Below are 22,935 nucleotides of genomic sequence, written 5' to 3'. Positions count from 1 at the left end.
CATTAAATTTAAAACAGTACACCAAAATAAATCAATACTAATATGCACCAATTTCAGGTAGAAAAGCGGTGCATCCACCGATGCAATATTGATTACCTTACGTTATGTCTCCAACACTAAACTAAAACTAATATTTTTATAAAACTTATATTCTATATATTCACTAATAAACGTTTAGCGTAATAGTAAATTACATTATATTATCGAATTTTGTAAATGACGTTATTGAAAATAAGAGTCATGGATTTTGAAATAATTAATAACCTTAAAAGAAAATAAATATTTTTAAAGTCACAGTACATGGAAATTTGCAAATTAACTTTTTTAAGTTTTAATTAAATTTAAATCTAATCAACCAAATTCATGATATAACAACAAAAATATATAAATACATATAATATTAGTACAAATAATTGGTTGAAGAAGGATAATTTTGATAATATGGGAATTCGTCCACTATCAATTTAACCGTTACTTCAAGTAGAATATAAAAATTGAAGGATTTAATGCCTCCCCCATCTAAATGAGTGCTGTCCTGACTGCCATTCCCGGGAGTTGAGCGAAGCATGTGACAATAATTGTGACTCAACTCATCAACTCAAAGTACATTTAAGGGCACCGCCAAAACAAATATCAAGTGGGGACTTTAGATTTGAGACTAGACCTCGCCCAACTGCACCACCCACAGCCTTTAATCACAAACCATGGCCCCCCTTCCTCTTCTTCTTACAAACAAGCGAACAAAATTACTAGTGGAAATTACCAACTTTTTTTTAACTTACATAAAATCTCCAACGTCAATTATGAGTTTACTCTTTCATGCATGGCCAAACAAAATCCCCCCAATCAAAAAAAAAAAAGAAAGAAAAGAAATTCATTAGTTTATTTTCAGACAAGAAACGATTCGGGAAACTAGACAGGAAAATCCAAGTTTGACCAGTCCACCATGGAGATGAAGCCAGCCAACTCATTCAAAGAGGGGATTCACTTTGTTCAAGTTGGTACTTAAAAGGGTGGTGTTTTTGGTGGTCTTCGAGGAATTTTTATACACTAAAAAAAACAAACAAAAAACACTTGATCTTTTCTAATGAATCACTGGTCTTTTTTGCTGCTGATAAACACGTGAAGCCAATGAGATTTTGTCAGTTTGGTTTTTGAAACCCAAATAATATACACACACTCTCTCCCATCAATCGAAAAGGGTTTAACAATTTTCAAAGTGACTTTGGATTCTTATGTAACAAAAACAACATTAAAACACTCCAGTCTCTCCTTTCTCATGTCATCTTCTATCATATAATATGATAGTATCTTACAGTGTTATTTGTGACAAAAGTATCTGACACTTCCCCCCACCCCCCATCAGTTCTTTTTTTTTTCCTCCCAATGCCACTAGAAAACACCTACCGCTTAGCAGATATATTGGAGGTCGTACCACCTTGTTAGATTCTGCAACAAATGAATATCATCTTCTCTTCTCTCCTTTACTTAATATATTCATGATCTGTGAAGGAATCGATTGGGACAAATACCCATCTTCTTAATTATCTATACCCTTTCATTTTCTCCTCCTTCTTGGACCTGACCATGGGAAAGAACTCTGCTACCTCGTGGTTGTCAATGGTGAAAAAGGCCTTTAGGTCTCCAGGTAAAGATTATGAGAAAAAGAGTAGCAGAAGGAGAGAAGAATGTGGGCATCAGGAAGAGGATGAAAAGGTAGTATATAGTAATTAAAAACTTCATCATTCTCTTAAATTTATTTTTTGTAGTATAATTTATTTAATTGAGTTGGTGGTGGGTGCATGGCTTTTTTTGGGGTTGTGCAGAAGAGGGAGAAAAGAAGATGGCTGTTTAGAAGGGGCAGTAGTAATATCAATCATGTCCAACAGTGTGAAGCAAAGACACCAACACCAACAACATCGACAAGTACTGCTGCACCACCTGCGAACAATGCAGCAGAAACAGCATTGGGTTTTGCAGAACAACGGCACGCAATTGCCGTTGCAGCTGCTGAAGCTGCTGTGGCAACAGCACAAGCGGCTGTTGAGATCGTTAGGCTTAGTTCTAGACCTTCCAATTATGCCAATGTTAGAGAACACTATCACTATGCTGCTATTGTCATTCAAACAGCTTTCAGAGGTTACCTAGTGAGTGAAGTTAATTATTAAATTAGTCATTATCTGCTACAAACTGTCGGGTCTCAATCTAACAACTTTTTTTGTGATTGTTAAGGCAAGGAGAGCATTGCGGGCACTGAAAGGGTTAGTGAAGCTTCAAGCATTAGTGAGAGGACACAATGTCAGAAGGCAAGCAAAGTTGGCACTAAAATGCATGCAATCTTTGCTTAGAGTACAAGACCGAGTGCTAGATCAACAACGTGCAAGGCTTTCACATGAAGGGTACAGAAGAAAGTCTATGTTTGATGAAACCAATGCATTGTGGGAGACTAGATATCTTCAAGATATTCGTAGGAGGAAGTCCATGGTAAGTAGCTGTAAGTAAGTCTTAATCAACTTTTTTTTTCTCTTTTTTATTTATTGGTTATTTTATGCTACAGTCCCGAGACATGAGCTGTACAACAGATGAATGGGACGATAGACCACAAACTAGTGAAGAGATCGAAGCATTGTTGCTAACCAAGAAGGAAGCTGCATTGAAACGTGAAAAGGCACTTGCTTATGCTTTCTCTAACCAGGTTCTTTTTTTAATTATTATTACTATTTCATGTTGGTACCAGTGCATGTTTAATTATGAACTAATAATTTTAAACACATGTTGAAGATATGGAGATCTAGAAGAAACCCATCAGCTGAAGATGAAAAGGAGGTTGAAGAAAGAACAAAATGGCTTGACCGGTGGATGGCTACAAAGCAATGGGATAACAACAACCGGGTATCAACTGATAAAAGAGACTCCATAAAAACAGTGGAAATAGATAGTTACAAGCTACAATCCTACTCTTCACCAACAATCAGAAGACCTCATAGTTTCTTTCTGAACCAATTCCCACCCACACCTTCCCCTTGCAAGACAAAGCCTTTGCAAGTACGTTCAGCTAGCCCTCGGTGCTTGAAAGAAGAGAAATGCTACACCTCTGCAGCAAACACACCTAGCTTAGCTTCCACGTATTGCACCACAAACGGAATGTCTCGGTATGTAAATGGCACTGCCACGACGGTGCCGAATTATATGGCAGCCACAGAGTCTGCGAAGGCTAAGGCAAGATCGCAGAGTACACCGAGACAAAGACCATCGACACCAGAGAGGGAACGAGGTGGATCGTTAGTGAAGAAGAGACTATCGTATCCAGCACCTGAAAATCATGTTGTTGGCATTGGGTGTAGTAGCTTTAGCCAGAATTTGAGAAGCCCTAGTTTCAAGAGTGCATTTGAGGGTCATTATGGGATGGAGAAAGAATCACTTTACTCATCTTATTATACTGAAAGTTTTGGGGGTGAAATTTCTCCATGTTCTACTACTGATCTAAGGTGGTTGAGATGAAGGAGATTATTCATGTATGGTTTTCATTCTTAGCACATTATTTTTATCTGAAAATGCATCATTTGGGCTTAGAAAGGTGGTATGTTTTGTATGGAATTTAACAAAATTTATGATCTCAGACTCTGAGATGAGATTTGGCCCAATAGTTGTATGCCTTTGTTTTCTGTTCCCAACATCTAATCATGATAAGCCCAAATGCAAAAACCCTGTTTTTGTGGATAAAAAATTTTCATCCTTTTCATGAAAAGGTTTTACCTTTTTTGCCCTTTTTAAGGTTGGATAATTTTTTAATGAATTAAATGATGATAAATCATTAAAAACTAAGTCATAATTTTTTTTAAATGTTTAGCATTAATTTTTTAGTTTTTTTTTAAACAATTCCTAACATAATAATCATAACAAATTACTTAAAAAATAGCGGATTCTTTTTGAACAATTACAAACCCTCATTTCTGTCGAAAGTTAACTTTGCGATGCGATTAGTTTTTGTGTTCTAATTTTTTTTAAGAGACAGATGGAAGAGATTCTCAATATTTAAATTTGAGATCTGATGTCAACAAATTCAACTTAATATTATTAGTAGTTTTTTTTTTCAAAACGAGGGTGAAGGGTTTAAGTGCGTTTGTATCAACATTAATTTGGAGGAAAAAATGTGTTTTAAGTATATTCATATCTACATCCTCCTATTTATTGCAATAATAACAATTCCAATTAAGTTAAAGACTTAATCAACTTGAAATTTAATCCTTCACTTTTATGAAAATAAAGAAGTTAATGTCTTTAATTTATCAAAATTCGATTTTAAAACTTTGTAGATACTTCAATTGAATGATACTGTTAAACATGAAAAGAAAACAATTCTAAGTTGATGTAAATACCAACTAGATTGATTTCACATAAAATACAAAAATCAAATTATTTTGTTAAATAAAGAGATGGAATTTGGATTTAGAAATTTTATATATAAACAATTACATTACATTGATGAATGGTAGGAAAAAGGAATGGTTATTAACAGGAATACAATCCTAGTAATAACACCAATTAGCCAACTTGATTTATGACTTGATTGATGAAAAGTTTATCTTTTTCTTCTTCTTAAGAAAAAGGTTAAAATGAAGCAAAATTTCATTCTGACACCCATGACATAGGAAAAACATTTATGGATGATAATTAATGGATTCCTTATTCATAAATAGTACTCTACTTACTAAATGTGATAAGAAAAGACAAGTGATAGATAGTTAACATGTTCCTTCTGTAAGCTTCTAATGATGATAAATGATAGAATCATTGATTTTTAATGGAAAAATTAAACAAATCTACTCACATTCTTACACTGCAATTCAAAATCACTGATATTAATGAGCTATGAGATGTAAGAGACCAAAGCATGCATACCCCCCCTTTTTCCAAAAAGAAAAAGAAACAAAGGGAATTCACCCATTCCAGAAAGCTTAGGCCTTTGGGCTTAGCTCCAAAAACCCAAATGGAAAACCATTCATTTTAACACTAACATTCAAAGAAAGAAAACCCTTTCGTCCAATATAGCAATAAAGGAGGCTTTTTTTTTTTTTTTTATCCACAAGGTTGAAGAAAATTTTAGCTACCAACCAGCCGCCGTCCACCATGTCTCATGTGCTCTTGCTACAGCTACTTGTACTTGTGGTTTGACTAGTTGCGATGCCAAGGCACAATGCTTCAGCCAGTGGTCCACCAGGCGATGAACCCATCCATGACAAGGTACCACGCATCTCGTGATGACTGTTCTCGTCGTCTTCTTCTTGATTGTTTTCGTTCCCACCACCCGACATTGATAATGTAAGTGATGACAGTGGTAGCTTCTCGTTTGAAGAAACAGGGCGTTTGCAGCTCCCAATTCCTTCCATTTCGACCACTTCTCTTTCTGCTATTGACCATGCATCGATGAAGGCTCTTGTTTCTTGTGAATGTGTTTGGTTTAGGTTCAAGGAGCCTTCCAAAGAGGCTAAACTGGGGGTGAATTGCTCGTTTAGATGATGCTGAGCTTGTAAATTGACCCCATAATTCGTCCGCTGCCACTCGGGGTTAGAAGCAAAAGGAACGGTGGTTTCCCCTTTCATGAACCATTCCAAGCACCTTCACGGGCCAAAACATTATAAGACAACAAAATCCACATCATGCATTTATTAAATGGTCAGAGCTTACCTGGATTGATCAAATGAAGATGTGAAGAAATGAGGGTCGTGGTGGTTTGTAAAATGTGGGTTTTGATGAGGTTGGTTGGTGGTGCCATCAGATGCCATGTTGTGAAGTGTTTGTGATTTGTGATCATTGTTGTTGATGTTGATATTGGAGTGGTTTGGCAATTCCACAGGCTTTCTTGAACGGGGACGGCTCTTATGAGAGTGACGCTCACAGTATTTTTGGTCAGGCGCCACGTCTCTCGAGCACCTCCATTTCTTCCCATCTGTTCTTCTGCACCTCCATGGCTCCGGATCCGAGCTATTGCTCGAAAACCCCAATTCCAAAGAACCCTTTATCGCTACTATATCAACAAAAATATATGATTAATGCAAAGAAAAATCTAAACAAAGAAGAAGAAAAAAGAACAAAAAGAATTACCATTTGAAGGGTTTTTGGTGAGGGGGATGAGGAGTTCAGCAGGGACAGGGACAGAAGCCATCATGTACTTGTAAATCATGGTCTGTCTTTCCAGCTCTTGCCACTGAGCTGCTGTGAAAGGAACTCTAGCATTCGCAGGCGCTGCTGCCATTTCTCCTACTTTCATTAAATTTTGAGCACCATGCATTAAGTTATACTCTTTTTAATTACTTCATAAAACAGAATTAGAAAAACAAAAAAAATGGACGAAGAAAGAACAAAGAAGAGTTTTTTTTTTTGTACCAGAGAAATGGTGGGGGAAAGGAGGGTCAGCGGAAAAAGAGTGATGGTGCAGAGACTTTAACACAACTGCAGCTGCAGCAGAAGAAACAGAAGCAGAAGCAGAAGCAGCACCGACAACATCGTATATATCGCCCCTGCATGGTTCCTGATTGCTTGTGTTACAAACAAGGGGCCCACCACCACTAGCTCCTCCATCAAACCCTTCAACATAACAAGAAGAAGATGATGATGATGATGATGATGATGAAAGGTGATTATGATTATGAGAAGGAAGCATTGCCATGAAACTCGTATTTGGACAAGACTCCTCAACTTGTTGCATCATCATCAAACCTAACCCAACATCACATTCCTCATCTGTTCTTCCCAACCCTTTCTCTGTACCTACAAAAGCATTATTTCTGGTATCCATGTCTTCAAAATGTCACCTTTCCCATCTAAAAAGAAAAACAGAACAAGACAAGACAAACCTTAAACTCTCCCCTAACCTACTACTTTCACTCTTTTTAACAAGCCAAAAAAAATAAAAAAATAAAGTTACAGGAAACTGCAAATCAGTCCCCTTTGTTCTTTCTTCTCTTCACGCATCTCAAGCCAAAAACCAGTTGTGTTTGTTGCTAATATATAAAAGAAAAGTTGACAGATATTATGGTGTAGCGGTGCCGCTATTTTCAGCCATGCGTTTTGCTTTGCTTCCTTAGCTTCCAACATTCGCACCCCTTATGGAATACAGACAAAACCCACTTCACTCCTCTCTCCCCCACTCTTGACAAAGACACATCCCCCCCAAACGTTAACACAGTCTGAAAACCCGTAATAAGATTACAATAGTTTTACTGTGTAATTACTAAAATAATATTTCTCCATTTAGAAGTCAAAACAACCCTCCACTTCAAATAGTGATTTAGTTGACTGAGATGAACCGTCAAAGTTAACGGCGTGAGTGTGCATTGGGAGACGTGAAAGGAAGGGCTAGGGTCCAGTTGGGTTTCGTGTGAGCGTGTGGGGGGACCAAACCCCTTCATTGATGTGATGCCGTAACTAATTTGTGCTATCAACTTATAAATATTCATAATCTTTTTTAGAAACCAATGCATTCAATTTGGACCAAGAGTTTTGCTTGGTTTACTCTTCTCTTTATACCCATAATTTTTATTACCATCCTATTTATGTTCTTCTTGCAATTATTGACATTGTTTTCTTTTAGAAACAAATAATGTTAATGTCATTTACATTACATCCAGATTGAGATAAGTTTTTTAAACTGCCCTCTTCAACCACTTCATTTTTTTGTTTCACATCAACCTAACCAAGTCTTACTATATTTTTCATGTTTGATGGTAATTTCATTCAAATTTTTTACCATTCCACCCTACCCATATTAATATTTGCTCAAACCCAATCCAGTTGAATGCATTGTTTCACACAAACCAAGGTGTGTGCTAATTTTTTTATTTTTGTAAAAATTCAGTGCCTTAATAGATTTTAACCTCATGTGATAAATGAGTGTTCGATGACCGAGGAAGGGGTCAATGCCTCCTCCTTTTTTATCAATCTCTTTTGTCTCAATTGTTTGTCTCTTTTGTGGATTTCATTTTCTGAATTACTGTATTTTAAAAAAGAAAAAAAAATATGTCTAGATTTTATTATGGATAATAGCAGTTGTTTCTCCTGGGTTTGTTTGAATTGATAAGAGAAAAAAAATGATGTTACGGGAAATACATGAAACTTAATCATGTTTTAGTACTTTAAATGATCCATTAAGTCCAAATGCTGATGAATCTCCACTCCTTCGATGTCGTAAAGGTTCCAACTTCAAATGTCAATGATTAAACAATAGGGGAAGATATTTAAATCTCTTTCGTTTTAATAAAAATATTATTACAATTACAAATAATATATTTGAATAATTATAACAAAATTTTAATTATTATAAAATCTAATATAACTAATAATTATAATATATCTGACCTAAATCAAATTAAGTTTATATTACACGAAGAGTTGCTAAAATTTAGAATCTTAAGCAAATTTTAAATAAATAAAAATTTTAATTGGGTAAACAGTAAATTTTTAACTCTACAAATAGATTTAAGAAATCACATGTGTATTATTTATTTACTTCCTATTTTTAAAAATACAAATTAAAAATATTTGACAATTTTTAAGTTTACCCGTGGAGTTAAAAAGATTCCACCGCCATTTATCAATAACCCTTGGAATATTATAAAAACAATGGGGTTTAACTTTTCAAAGCTTGGGAATCAAATTATAAATTTAGGTAAAGAACTTTTAAGATGAGAATCAAATTATTTTTAACTCTAAGATCAAAATAAATAAAATCTAAGTCTTAAATTTAATTTATTTCACTAAAATAAATAGCACAACACTTACATCTTAACAATTTTTTTATCGTAGAATACAAGTTTTGGGTTGAAAAAAAAGAAAAAGAAACAATCTCTTAGTTTCAGATTTAATTTAATTTTTGAAAAAAGATTGGAAGCAAATTCACGACGAGATTAAAAATTTTGAGTATTTGACATTTGTTTTTCTCTCAATATTTGTGTTTATTTCGTGAAAATTTTATACAACATTTAGTTCTAAAAAAGTTGGGCCCAAGTATAGGATATACCAAACACCCAAAGTTTTCAGAGCAATTTGTCTAGGAAAAAAATAAATATTGAATATCCAAATTGTTTAATCTCGATAATCTTAATCTCTTACATTTTATCTGATTGTGAATATGCTTTCAATTTTTTCTTCAATAAATTAAATTAAATCTAAATGTAAAAGATTAGGCCAATATTTTCACTTTAAAACTTGTATTACGTGGTGAAAAGAAAAAAGAAGAAGAAAGATTGAGTATTATACTCATTTTAATGAGGTAGATTAAATATTAAATTTAAGACTTAGTTTTCTTTTTCATTTTGATTTACGAGTTATAAACATTTTAATTAATTTGATATTCATTTTAAAATTCTCTCTATAATTTACCACCACTATAAATTTACTCCTCATTTATTTAATTATAAAATATAAATATAATTTTTATATTAAATTAAGTTTTACAAATAATTTATATTAATAACTTAAAAATTATATATCATATGTTATAAGTTACCATAAATTATTATTATATTTTTACTATAGGTTAAATTGAAAATTTCTTAAAACCAAAATAATAATATGACATTTTACATTCGAGTCAATTAAAATTATAATTTAAGTTTATATATTTCATATATCATAATATTAATGAATTTGAATATCATGTAAATACATATATTATACTTTACACTATCATACTAAAATCAATATCTTATCTTCTAAAAGAAAACATATTTTTACAAAGAACGTTAAACACTTTAATATTTTCAAAAGCACTATTTAGATTTAATGGTAGACCGATGCTTAAAATATAATATTTAATGAACAATGATAAAAGCCTTTTGTTGACATCTAAATACCAAAATTCAAATCATATTGTTGTTGTCTTTTTTCGAATACTTTTTGATAATATATTTAATGAATATTTAATATCGGTACAATATTTTTCAATGAAAAAGTAGATTATGAAGTTATGTTTCCTTATTTGGATAATTTATGAAGATTACAATAGATTTGTTATGACTATAGTTGCTAAATTTTAAGATAAAATTTTCGTTAAAAAGAAAAGGGTGGGGATTACCAAAATTTGCTTCACTAATATTAGTATCTCAATAATAAAATGTCATTTTTTTTTTGAAGACCGATAAACTCCTTTCCATTAATAATCTTATAAAAGGTCAAAAGTAATACCCATGGTTTTTAACCACAATTGCCTTGAATCTTTTTCCATCTTTTAACCATAATTTTCACATGCTTTTAGTATTTTTGTATATAAAAATAATGGCACATTCATAAAACTGGGTGAATGGTGAAAATAATAATAGTAATAAAGAACAAAAAGTTAATTGACTCTATGTTTCATAATAAAGAAAATTAAATTAATGATTAAGGGTAATTATTTTGATATATTATTGTTGGAGTATTTTAGATTTTATAAACTGATTGAGAGCGTCATATATTTTCTATTTAATTATAAATTTAAATTTTCTATTACAATATTAGTCACACCTAAAATCAACTTGTAGAATTTTAAAAAAATTTTAAGTGATATATGAGATAAATTTTTTATTTTTAAAGTGAATAGACATTTATATTTTTAATTTTAATATTTGGGTGAAGACAAAAAATTGCAATTTTAAATTTTGATTTGATTTTTTTTATCAATTCTTAATTGGGTTAATATCACTAAGTCAAATTCAAAGATTAGCACTTAGTTACAATCACTAAAGAAGGTGAGGAAATTCGTCCCATAAATTGAGAGAGAGAGAGACCTTAAAAGAATAGGAAAATGGGAAGGAAAAAAAAAATGGGAAACGTGAGGATAAAGACAAATATGGGAGGTCAACAAAAAGAAACGAGAGAGATGATCAGCGATGAAAATGAAGGACAAAGAGATGGTGAGAGAGGAGAGATTTTGACGAAGGGGCCAGGGGCGAACCTAGACGGGTAGGTCTCTTAAAATAAAAAGAATTGCTCATTTAGTCTTTTGAGTATTTGTGAAGTTTTAAAATTAATTCAATAGTAAAATTATATTTTGTTCCCTTTTAAAATTTAAAATTAAATTCTGTACTTTCTAAAAACAAAAAATTTATAGTTTAATCATTTAAAATTTGTAATATTTTACTTAATACAATAACGAAATTACAATTTTAACTCTTTAAAAAATTATAATTTAAATTTGACCGCTCTAAAAAAATTTTTGACTTCACCTCTAGAAGAGGTGATAGTTGATTATCAGATAGCTAGGCAACCAATTGCAAAATAAAGGAAGGCCATAGGAAAAAACAAAAGGTCTCGTAGGTGATCATATGCCACTTAGAGCCTTAATAAGCCACTTTCACTCTGTTGAACCTGTCACCTTAAGCGCTTGGGCTCTTTTATAAATTTAAGAGATAAAACCTCAATCGAGAGTAATACTAACCCATTGAGAGATCCACGTCATCGATGAAAGGATGTGAGTTTTAATGAAAGGACCATTTTACTCCATCAATGTATGAAGACTGATTGACCTATTTTTTTAATAAAAAAATCAAAATGTAATTTAAGGTATAGTACAAGAAGTATTATGATACTTTTAACGAGAATAAACTAGCAAGATAATTAACATGTAAACCGGGATGCACTAAACTAGTCTATGGCTAGAATAAACTAGAATTTGATGCACTAAATTGGTTGATTTGGTTTTATCATTAAAAATATTTTTATATATTTTATATTTAATTAAAATAATAGTTTTTTCAAATGAATATTAATTCAATTGTATTGTTGTTGTTACAACTAACGCTTAAACGCCTAATATCTTCCTTTTAAAAATTAAAAGATTGTAAGTAATTTAGACATTATAAAAGGAATTTAGTTAATAAATAATATTCAAATTAAATTTTTTATCTAAAATCTGCCCGAGTTAAATAGAACTTGCAAGACCGGGCAGCACAAACCAGTATACTGTATGCTCATTTTATCTTCGTCTTCTATGGAAAAAAATTTACTTTTTAAAAATAAAGGGTAAATAAATAAAAAATTTTGACTTTTGTGAATGTTTTAAAAGTTTCAACTCGATTAAATTTAGAGTAGAGCCATATCGAATATTTAATTAGGATGTACAATTCTTATTTTATTTATTTATAAAACTCGAATCTATAATTTTATTCAATAACATTGAAGTGCATCCTACTTGTTTTGATTTTGATGGTATTGGAAAAAATGTGTGAAGTTTGAGTGGTGGAGTCAAGGAGAAGGGAAGGAAGAGCTAAGAGGAGAGGATGAAGGGGGTGAGGTTGGAGGTTGGAATTTGAAGGATAGAGTGTGTGTGTGTGCAATTGGAGTTGGGAGAAGTGAGATATAAATATGAGTTGACATTTCTTGCTATGCATTGCCTTTCGATAAATCGTTGGGTCATTAGATTGATGATGTGTAAGTGATAGTGAAGAATATGTTTAACGGAGTCAAATCTGATTGCATGTGTAAGAGATTTATCTCTAAATTCAATGCTATAGATCTGCACAAGATTGCTATTTCTACGAACTGCAAAGTGACTTGTGAACTAGTTTTCACTTTATATCAAATACCAATTTTAATGCACATGTGATCACCTAAAGATTCATGAATTTTCCCTTCCCTAACCTAAGGTTTCTTTTTTCCAAGAAAATGGTTGATTACTTTCATCTTTGTCAAACATCTGCACATGTCTGCCATATTACTCTTTTAAAAGAAATGAGCTTTTAGCTGTTTACCTTTATACAATGAATTCTGTGTAGTCTTTCCAACAATTTCTTTACTCAGATCTGTTCCAACCGACAAATTTTCCGGTTTCCAATTTCAAATCCTATAATATTAATGAACACGACAATTTCATATACATTCTGACACCATTACGGCAAATTACAAAAGCCAAATCATATATTTAATTTACCCCCATTTTTATAATCTTACAAGACCAAGATCTTTGAGGGTAATGGGTACTAAGTCACCCTGTTTTGAAGGAAAGAAAACAAGAAATTAACAAAATTTAATCCAGAAAAGAAAAACCCAGAAGTGAAATTACTTGCAGAAAACTGATAATATATCTTCAACTCATGATAAGGTTATTTGATCGAATGGGACTCTTCTGTTTAAGTAGAACCCTTAGCTGAGCCTTTTGACATTCAAGCTTTGAACCCCAATGTCTACTTTTTGATCCAATCGCTCGAACCACTCGTGGAAATTCAACGAACCCTTTGATCCCTCGTTTTATGTGAGGATTCTCTGTTTCTGGGGATGCTTTTCGTTGAATTGCCATGGATGAATCGTTACAGGTTGATGATGCTTTTTCACTGAAAACTAACCTCGAAAATTTCCCAGAAAGATTGGTTGTGAATGCTGCTGGTGGTTTATCTTCTTTATCAGCCGGCAATACTCGTTTAGTTTCTTCCAATTCTAATAGCTTTTCTTCAAACAAAAACTTGGCTTCGGCCAGCTTCATTTGAACCCTTTCTTCCCTTAATACTTCAGCCATTCTTAACATCTTTCTTTCTTCCTCGAAATCCCTTTTCATTCGATCAATCTCTGCTTTATCTAATGAAATCTCTCTTGCAAGCTTATCACATACCCTCTCCAATGCTTCTCTTCCTCTTCTTTCTTCGGCAAGATCCTTAGCCAGTTTCTTGTTGAGGGACTCTGCCTTTTTACGTGCTTTAACTTCGTAATCTAGCTCAGCTTGTAAATCAATGATCTGGGCTCGAGCAATATCCAGTTCAGAATCCATGGTTGAAGAAGGACCAAACAAGGTAAGATCCCAAAAAGGGTCTACGATGGTTTGAGCTGAAACAGGTGAGCACACTTGATGATGATGTAGATGCTTGCTACTTTGCCATACTTGTTGACAATGATGATGGGAATTAAAAAAAGGGTTATCATATACTTTCCAGCTAGTGCTAGTGGAAGCTTCATTGCTTTGATTATTAGGGCTGCTGCTGCTGTTGATCATCATCATCATTATCATCTCCATATCTTCTCCTTCCATTCTTAATAAATCAAACTCTTTTTTTTTTTTGCTTTTCTCTTTCTTTTATTATTGTTTGAGTGGGGGATTTTCCCTGTCAAGAAAGCAATGGGAGTAGGCCCATTTATTTATTCTGGAACTTAGCTTTGAAGATCATGTGGATTGAAAAAGTGAATGATGGATATATATATATCACATGCATCTCATCTTAATTAAAAAAACTAGTCCTAAGGGGAGGTGGTGGTCTTCATTTGCCTTTATTATCTTACTTCCACCGGTCCACATCTCTTATCTGCCCTGTTTTCTTTTTTACCACTCTCATGGCATGCCAATACTAATAGTGGGATATGTAGTTATATGGCCAAAGTTTCCAGGTTGTACGCTGACTTTTTATACACTGCGAACTGGTCAGAAAAATACCCTACAGTTGTTTTGAAATGGGTACACCGTTCATAGTTTTATTCAAATCATGTCCGGTAATCATATCATGGATTAATAACTTAAAAACAATCAAACACCAATAATTCTAAGTGGAGAGGAAATTGGGAATTAGGGTGTATTTGTAAAAAAATTTATAGTTTTAATATGAGGAGACCGTCCAGTGTAATAATGAACACATTTGGTCCACACAAAAACCACTAAATGTTCTACTTATTGTGAAAGAGTAAGGGCCTCTCTGGCTTGGAGTATGTACTCCTCTGGCACTCCACATGTTAGTGGGGGCATTTTGATCTATTCTTTGGAAATATAAGTAATTCCAATCGAACCTTAGACCTCATGTACCACTGAATTCGTGTCGTAATTTACATATATTGATTTTGATAACTAAAGTACCGAGTACATATCCCAGAGCAATTCGTCAGCCACAACAGCCCCAGATGCATATTTTATGATGCGATTAAAGTTCCTTCACAGCAGCATAAACTCTAGCAGGGATTTAAACACCTATTCTTCAAAAATATGTTGTATTAGTCACGCAATTACAAATGGGAGCTTTGCTGGTTATCTATGATTGGATTGCAGAAGATGCTGGATTATTTTAATCAGATTTTGGTTGCAAAGTTCTTTTAAGGACATTATAGGCCATAATGGAAACAATGGTGTGTTTATTCCTACAGGTTCCACGTGTATTGTCCCTCCCTTTAATGTTAAATCCAGGGTCTGCTGCAGTGTCAGTCATAAAACCTTAAGAATGGACAAAAAATAAGAGCTCTTCTGGTGTTTGGGTTAGTAAGTGAATACACACAAGCCCTGTAATCACCGACTTGGATCATTGGATACTTTTTGGTTTTGGTGAAGGGCGGCTCAAAAGGAGACAGGTTAACAAACTTCCTATGTGCCAACACAGCTTCAATCTTTCTGCTTGAATTCTCGTGGTTCATAATCAACTGCTGATGCAAGAAAAAAGATGAAAATGGACCATATTTCCTATATGGTTAAAGTGAAGTAAAAGTGTCCTCTTTTTTCTTTTCTTTTGCTTTTGCTGCTCAATTTTTTTTTAAAGGAAAATTGTCAGCATACATGAGATGAATGAATGGATCCTATGAAAGAAATTTAGAATACAGGGTATGTTCTGTCACAAAGGGAAGTTTGTAACCCATAACCTTAATGATTACATGGTTATCAATACTCTCAATATTTTATGTATCAAGTGTTAAGACTGCCGATGATTTGCATGATTTTGTCTTTTCGATCACACCCAAACTTCTGTTACGCCTATAATATATATTTCAAGAACATGGCCCATACTTCAATTTTCTATTACTATGATCTGTCAATTATAATCTGAAAATCTACCGTGTTTCAAACTGCCGAAAGAAATCTTTTAATTTGTTTAGCCCAAACCCCAAAAAATACCAACCTCAAACAACTAAAACCCCTAATACCTCAAAACCAGCCCAAAGTCGAAAATGATCCAAATCCAAAATCTAAATTGATCTGACCTAAAATCAATCCAACCCATGGATCCAACCCATGGATTTTGTAACAACAAACAAATATGTGAGAGGAAAATTGAAGGGAATAATAGAAAGAAACTCCAAGCAATAAACTCCCATATCTCAACTAATCAATACGAATTTCTCAACCACCGCTAACTGGTGGACCTTTGACTTCAATTTTGTCACGAGGTATCTGATAAAATTTAGACCGTATCTTCCCAAGCCCAAGCCAAAGCCAAAGCAACCATAAGATAAGAGGGTTCACGACGAAACAAAAGCCATTGAACTAATAAGACTGAAATTAAACAAATTCTCAGTAAGGAGGAGAACATGCCTGACTCAAATTCTAGTGTTAACTAAAACAAGCTTTCAAACAACTAATCATCGATGGTCAGGTTCGTTTCTAGTATGCCTCACAAATCAAACACATGCCATAAAAATCCAATGCAGAAAACCTAAAACCATAGATCTCCTAGCGGTAAGAAACCTCTCAAGTTAACCAAAGGATACAATCATGTCTGCCAAGGGCAACTTTTCCAACTTCATGAAAACCAATCTCACTCGGATCATTCTAATACAATCTCAAAAATTAATGCTAAAACTAAATATTCACAGAAGAAAAGAACTTAGATTTAACAGCATTGCCACAAATTGGACGAAAGATATCCATTCGGATTTTAACAAAAGGCTTAAAGCCTGAAAAGTGCTGGAAAATAAGCATGTTAAAACGGATCAATGTTTTCAAGTAGCTACATGCAAATTGCAATGTTCATCAAATTGGAATTCAGATTCAGTAGATAGCTAGCTCAGATTCATTAAAGCAGTCGAGCTCTGACTAGATATCAGAAGAACCACGTCTGACATATAACAGGCACTTCAAATATGTAATAAAAGCCCCTAAAACAAATGTACCACTACATATATTCCAGGGAGTAGTACAGCAACTACTCTTAGTTAAATGAGCATATGCTAATTGGTTCTCTGCAAATGCATGCACAATAGAACTTTTAGATACATATAAATGACAATGTTTCACAACATATTCCCAGAATGAGGAAACAAGGAATTTAACAAAAAGTATGGCATAAGTTTTGTATTTGTAGTTACATATGCTATTAAATTCACAACAAGCATCAAAGTTTAAGTATCCTAACAACTTATAAAAAAAAAAGGTACAGTAGATCAAAAGGGCACAATAAGTACTAACAAGCATCAAATATCACAATTTTTTTTTTCAATGGTACCCATTAAGATGATAAGGCTTCTACCTCAATTGCCCCAGTTTGACAACCTGAACCTTCTTCAATCATTCTCCATTTCTTTTCCTCAATGAATACTATCACAATTCAAACTCATCTTCAAGCTTCAGCTGCTCTGCTGCAGCTTCTTCCTCCTCATCATCGATCACAAAGTATGGGTTATGAGCCTCTGGCTTGAATTTAAACCCTGTAAACACATAAAATGCAAGTGTGGCTAACTCCCCAGCCACTACACTGGTCCAAAGATACTTATAAGAAGTAATCGTCTCCAAGGCATAAACCACAACACGGGTAAAGTAAATATAACAAATCACTACGATGTAGTACTGCCTAAACAGAGTCAACTTCATCAAATTCACGGCGGCTTTCCCATCTGTCTTAGCTGCCTCGCGCAAGTTCTTAATAGACCAAACAATCGGGAACAACACTGCGCAACAACAAACGACATCAACAAGCAAAAACACTTGCTTCCATGTGTTCCAATCCTGACTGAAAGGCCCAGTTTCATCGATAACAACTTGGGCAATGTTAGCAACGACTTGAAGTGGAATCACAATCATCAAAACCTTCTTCTCCTTGTCCTGCAAGTAAGGCTTCAAAAACGACCACCCAGTACCAATCAAAACGATCAGCGTGAAAAGCGTTATCCCTTTCAAGAAACTGAATATGTAAAACAATACATCCCAACCGTGAGCACTCCCTGTACGCTTAATATAAGACTTATCCTCTGCTTCGCATACCAGGTTAAACGCTTTCAAAATAACCACAGCAAGCATAAAGAAATGGATTCCGAAAACGGTGAGTCGTTTTTTGTAAAGCACGTAAATCCAAACCCCGGCGAGAGTGAAGTAAACGAGGGACAAAAGGAAGTAAACCCTAGGGAGAACCGTTTCGCCCGCCGAGAGATAATCCCAGCGATTTTTCTTGCCGTCGAGATTGTACATCGCTGATCGGACTTTCATCGATACTTTAACTTGGTTAAGGCAGTTAGCGAAGACGAGGGTGTACTGATCGGCATCCTTTTCTTCATAAAGGGAGTTGAAGCTGGATTGCCCGTTAAGAGATTTAAAGTTGGAGACGAGTTTAATGAGATCGGAATCGAGAACGCAGGCGACCTCCTCATCTTCAAGTTGTTGGAGCACGCGCATCCATGCGTCGAGTGTGCAGAGGAAGAATCCGACTTTGGACAAGTCAAGATTTCGGTTCGAGTCTGATAGCTCGACCTGAGAGACGTTGAGCTCAAGACGGCCTGTGTGGGTGAAACCGAATTTGTCGAAGGGAATTATGGGGCGGCCATCGGATCGGATCTCCGTGAATCGGATCTCAGCAGAACCAAAAGAAACAAGCAGAGACATGAAAAGAAGAAGAACAAAATAGAGAGACATCGCCATGGGAGAATTGGGAATTTGTCGGTATCTCTAGATCTATTATTTGTCCTTCCGGCTGGGGCTTTGGTGGGTTTTTGTTTTTATCTTCACCTACATTTTACTTTACTCTCAATAAATATTTGGGTAAATTTCACCCTTAGTCACTAAATTATTGGTAAATTTTTGTTATAGTTATTTAACGAAAAAAGTTATAATTTAGTTATTGAATTATTTGAAATTTTTCATTTAATTCACTAAACTATTCAAAAGTCTTTATTTAAATAATTAGGCTGTTAAGTTTTCTTTATAAAAAAATTTTCCACAAGTGAATTCTAAGGAACGGTTTGACAATCAATACGGTGGATCAATACTCATCAATAAGTAGAAGAAAATACCTTAGATCCAAGTCGATCTAGCGGTCAGTGTAGGAGATCGGAGATTTTTTTTTTAATTTTAGTTCGTAGATTCGTGATGTCTAAATTTGTTTCATGAAAAATGAACTATAAATGAGAAAGGAAAAGAGAACTTTCGATTGATGCATACAATGTGAATAGTGAACACCACATAACATCGATTTTAATAGCCTGATGACTTGAATGAAAACTTTTAAATAATTCAATGACCAAATTGTAACTTTTTTTAGTTAAATGACTAAAATGAAAACTTACCCATAATCTAATGATTAATGATATAATTTACTCTAAATATTTGAATGAGTATATTTAACAATAAATACTGCTCCTTTTATTTGTTTTGGGAGTTTTAAATTAATAAATATATTAAAGTATACTATGGGTGAAAATAATTATTAATAATTAATTTTAAATATTATTATGGTTGAAATTGTAAAGTTGGAAAAGTGTATGTTGAATGATTTAGGTTAAAGTCTTGTAAGCACGTATTTTTCTACATGTTATATAAAAGATAAAAATATTTTTAAATTTATATTTATTTCTTTGTTAAAATAAATGATTTTTAGGAATTTAATAATAGGTAGATATTGAGTTATGATTATACCAATAGATTACCCTTTAGTTGTCTTATTTTATAATTTTATCTTACGTAAATTATATGGATTCATTCTAATAATAAAATATTACAGACACTAAATTAAAAAAATTACTAAAATAGCTTTAGATAATTTAAATAAGTTATACTATTATGTGGGTAATTTTGTTTTTTTAAAAAATGCAAATATTGATATTTAAACTCATGTCACCAACATCTATGATATTTTTAACTACTTCAATTAAAATTTTATTCCAACGTTTTTATACATTTTAATTTTATTACACAAATTATTTCATCTACATTGTTTGTATATATATACTATTATCTAAGTGTTTAAATAAGTTAATATCATGAGTCAACTTATTACCAACTCAAAAAAAAAAGAAGAAGACGAAGACAATACTGTGATAAAAATTAGAGTGCATTTAGCATTCTTAATGGAATGTATTTACCTATTTAAATTTCTTTTTACTCATGATTTAAACTTATTTTATTTTATTTTAAATTTATACATTTACATATGTGTTATTATTATTAGTTTTAATGTTACGTTTTATTATTTATTGTATATTTGTATTAATTTTAAGTGATGGTATTAAATAAGATGAAACCAACAATATAGTTTTAAAGTTTTGAGTTTAAATTTCATTTTTAATTAATTATAAAATGACATGACAATTACATGGGAAAAAATAAAGGGTTAAAAATATACATGTCATTAAGTTAACTATCAACTCAACAATATGTTAGTTAGTATTTTAACGGTTTTGGACTAAAAAAATAAAGCGATAAATCAGATGATCATTTTGTAACTTTTTAAAGTTGGTCGACCTAACAAGAAATTTTCTAATAGTTAGTTGACCATTTATGTAGTTTACCCTTTTATTTCAAACAATTAGGTACCATTTTGTGCTTTCCCATGTTATGATTCTAATGTGATTCACTAGAATGTGATTGTCAGGAAAATTATTTTACAATGTTTGATATACATTTGAAGGTATTTGATTAGAATCTTAGTGAAGTTATATTATCATGTTTGGCTCACTAAGTGCTTTACTAGGAAAGTAATTATAATTTAGGAATTCATCCTTATTAAATAAAAGATAATATTTATGTATTTAATTTTTATATTAAACTTTCTTCTTAACAAATATTTGGATTAAATATTTAATAATAAAATCTAATTGATAATTTTTAAATTATTTTTATTTTTAATTTTAATTGAAAAATTTATTTTAAATTTGTCTTGCATGTATTTTCTAAATATAACGATGCATATATAAAGTCATGGATATATAAAACTTGTTTTTTGGAATAAATTTAGAAAAAAACACCTGAAATCACGTTTTGTCTTAGTTAAAGACTAACCCATGGGAATATTATAAAAATAGTTGATTCTAGGTATTGCTCTTAGCAAAACTACAAATAATTAAATCAAAGGAATGTAAAACCAACAATTCTTACACAGCTTAAATAGAACAATTCTACCTATGGGAAAGTAACTTTTTCACATTTTATCCTGAGAGCCATATTGTCATGTTAATAGAAAAGTAACTCCAAAGGAAAGTTAGAGTATAAGAAAAGTAAATAAAACTTGACATACCAAATGTTAGAATCACTTTCCAACTGATTAAATTCTAAAAAAGTGACTACTTTTCATCATACCAAACACTACTTAATATTAACTCATTATCGAAAAGGAGACTATACCTTTGTTTTCCTTGAAAGAGACCCAAAATTTGAAATTGAAATGTTGACGTAGAAATTGGTTTGCAAAAATATATATATATATATATATATATAAAATAAGAAAAATCACATCAATAGTCATTCAACTATTACTATTTTTTTTGGTTATTCAACCATGAAAAATTACAAAATAGTCACTTAGTTATTTTTTTTTTGTCACCAACGAGCTAACGGTGACAACTTGTAAATGGGAGTAATAACAACTTTAACCCTCAATATTTATGAATTATGTCAATTTAATCTTAATTCTAAAAATAATTAACCCTCAACATTTACACATTGTGTAATTTATTTATTTATTTATTTATTACAATTTTGCTTCTTCTTTTTTGTGACATTGAAGATTAAATTTAAAAGAATGAGAATAGATTTTTTGGTGCTTCTATTTTTGTATATTTTCAATCAAATTTAGTTAATAATTTTAGTTTTTTAGCTTTTTTAGGTGAAAGGGTCACAAAGAAAAACAAAACTGCAAAAAAAAGATCAAATTACACAATGTGTAACTATTGAGGTTAGATTTTTAGAATCAAGACTAAATTGACACAATATATAAATATTGAAGGTTAAAGTTGCTATTATGCCAATTTTAAAATCTATCATAGTTAGCTAACTGGTGACAAAAAAGATAAAGTTAAATAGTTAGGGTGATGGTTTTATAACTTTTCATAATTAAGTGACTAGAACATAAATTTACTAATAGTTAGGTGACTACTAATGTAATTTACCCTATAAAATATTCAACCATTAATTTTAGCAATAAATTTAAAATTTTAAATATATATATCAAGATTATTTATATTTTACTATATTAAACTTAAATATTCTAATGCTGGCAAAAAAAAAAAAAACCCTTAAATATTCCAATGAGTTGGTTGAGTTTGGTTGGTCTATCCCAAAGAATATTTTATTTGTGGCTCTCCTTGACGGCATAGATAAGTATAATGGTTGGTGATTTTAAATACCTTTAAAGCTTAAAAGAGAATTACACAAAATATTAATTGGTATGGGTATTGTTATCAATATAAGAGGGCTTGAGTTCAAGTACTCTGAAACGTATTATCCTATTATTTATGAGTTGGAAACGGTTATGAGTAGTTCCAAACATTATGTTAAAAAAAACATATATGATTAGAACCTATAATAAAATTGTTCAAAAAATTTGTTTCATTAAATATAATATATAAATTATAATTTTCAGAAAACTTTACGTGAATAATGAATTATACAATAAAACCATATATCAAATGAACAACAACTAAAACAAAATGTTTGAGAGAGTTTCGAGCATCTATACAACATCCATCAACATGAATGAGACTTTTCACAAATGATGAAGGAATTAGAATACTTGGATTTTCAAACCTTTTCAAGGCTTCAACTGCATCACTTGACTTAAACATGTTTCCCTTAACATCAATAATCATAAGAGCATATTCTTGCCAAAAATAGTAGATATTGAGATTTCTTGTCACGAAAAATGACGTAAAACTTCATTATATCCATGAAAAGCAACATAGAATTGCATTATAATATTCTCTTGTAAATTCATTCTTACTTATTTGTAAGAAATGGTGACTTGAACTTTTCGAAAAGAACAAAAAAAAAAAAAAGAGAGTAAGAAACAATGAAATATG

General features: G+C 32.1%; 4 protein-coding genes across 6 annotated transcripts; 1 reads left to right on the top strand and 3 right to left on the bottom strand.

Annotated features, from left to right (window-relative positions):
• The first annotated feature begins 1,307 nt into the window (after positions 1-1,307).
• Positions 1,308-3,700, top strand: LOC108478428 (protein IQ-DOMAIN 18-like). The gene is made up of 5 exons (XM_017780887.2): positions 1,308-1,716; positions 1,827-2,147; positions 2,233-2,484; positions 2,558-2,695; positions 2,782-3,700. The coding sequence occupies exons 1-5, from the start codon at positions 1,588-1,590 to the stop codon at positions 3,499-3,501; spliced, it is 1,560 nt and encodes a 519-aa protein (XP_017636376.1). The 5' UTR covers positions 1,308-1,587; the 3' UTR covers positions 3,502-3,700.
• A 1,132-nt stretch (positions 3,701-4,832) lies between these two features.
• On the bottom strand, positions 4,833-7,253 carry LOC108477531 (growth-regulating factor 8-like). Of its 3 annotated transcripts, none has more exons than XM_053023203.1 (4): positions 6,388-7,253; positions 6,106-6,264; positions 5,689-6,025; positions 4,833-5,619 (listed from the first exon to the last, which is right to left on the bottom strand). In XM_053023203.1, exons 1-4 carry the CDS (start codon positions 6,797-6,799, stop codon positions 5,136-5,138), a joined length of 1,392 nt encoding a protein of 463 aa, XP_052879163.1. In that variant the 5' UTR covers positions 6,800-7,253; the 3' UTR covers positions 4,833-5,135. The 3 variants fall into 3 exon arrangements, with proteins under 3 accessions (XP_052879163.1, XP_052879161.1, XP_052879162.1); XM_053023201.1 differs by having other exon boundaries at positions 5,689-6,028; positions 6,388-7,252; XM_053023202.1 differs by having other exon boundaries at positions 5,689-6,028; positions 6,106-6,261; positions 6,388-7,251.
• A 5,543-nt stretch (positions 7,254-12,796) lies between these two features.
• Positions 12,797-14,283, bottom strand: LOC108477362 (protein BRANCHLESS TRICHOME-like). Its single transcript, XM_017779882.2, has one exon. The coding sequence runs from the start codon at positions 13,994-13,996 to the stop codon at positions 13,064-13,066; it is 933 nt and encodes a 310-aa protein (XP_017635371.1). The 5' UTR covers positions 13,997-14,283; the 3' UTR covers positions 12,797-13,063.
• Positions 14,284-16,981: 2,698 nt separating this feature from the next.
• On the bottom strand, positions 16,982-18,652 carry LOC108479600 (protein CANDIDATE G-PROTEIN COUPLED RECEPTOR 7-like). The gene has a single exon (XM_017782311.2). The coding sequence runs from the start codon at positions 18,563-18,565 to the stop codon at positions 17,255-17,257; it is 1,311 nt and encodes a 436-aa protein (XP_017637800.1). The 5' UTR covers positions 18,566-18,652; the 3' UTR covers positions 16,982-17,254.
• Between the last annotated feature and the right edge of the window lie 4,283 nt (positions 18,653-22,935).

The sequence above is a fragment of the Gossypium arboreum genome, chromosome 12, assembly GCF_025698485.1.
Source record: "Gossypium arboreum isolate Shixiya-1 chromosome 12, ASM2569848v2, whole genome shotgun sequence".
Taxonomy (NCBI): domain Eukaryota; kingdom Viridiplantae; phylum Streptophyta; class Magnoliopsida; order Malvales; family Malvaceae; genus Gossypium; species Gossypium arboreum.
This window is presented reverse-complemented; position numbering and strand designations above follow the sequence as displayed.

What these genes read in the sequence shown, in the direction of transcription:
- LOC108478428 (XM_017780887.2), top strand. Translation starts at nt 1,588, where the DNA reads ATGGGAAAGAACTCTGCTACCTCGTGGTTGTCAATGGTGAAAAAGGCC. An exon ending in CAGCTTTCAGAGGTTACCTA is followed by an intron (nt 2,148 to 2,232) that starts GTGAGTGAAGTT and finishes GTGATTGTTAAG; the next exon opens with GCAAGGAGAGCATTGCGGGC. An exon ending in TTCGTAGGAGGAAGTCCATG is followed by an intron (nt 2,485 to 2,557) that starts GTAAGTAGCTGT and finishes TTTATGCTACAG; the next exon opens with TCCCGAGACATGAGCTGTAC.
- LOC108477531 (XM_053023201.1), bottom strand. Translation starts at nt 6,799, where the DNA reads ATGGATACCAGAAATAATGCTTTTGTAGGTACAGAGAAAGGGTTGGGA. An exon ending in TTTCCCCCACCATTTCTCTG is followed by an intron (nt 6,265 to 6,387) that starts GTACAAAAAAAA and finishes ATTTAATGAAAG; the next exon opens with TAGGAGAAATGGCAGCAGCG. An exon ending in CACCAAAAACCCTTCAAATG is followed by an intron (nt 6,029 to 6,105) that starts GTAATTCTTTTT and finishes TTGTTGATATAG; the next exon opens with TAGCGATAAAGGGTTCTTTG.
- LOC108477362 (XM_017779882.2), bottom strand. Translation starts at nt 13,996, where the DNA reads ATGGAAGGAGAAGATATGGAGATGATAATGATGATGATGATCAACAGC.
- LOC108479600 (XM_017782311.2), bottom strand. Translation starts at nt 18,565, where the DNA reads ATGGCGATGTCTCTCTATTTTGTTCTTCTTCTTTTCATGTCTCTGCTT.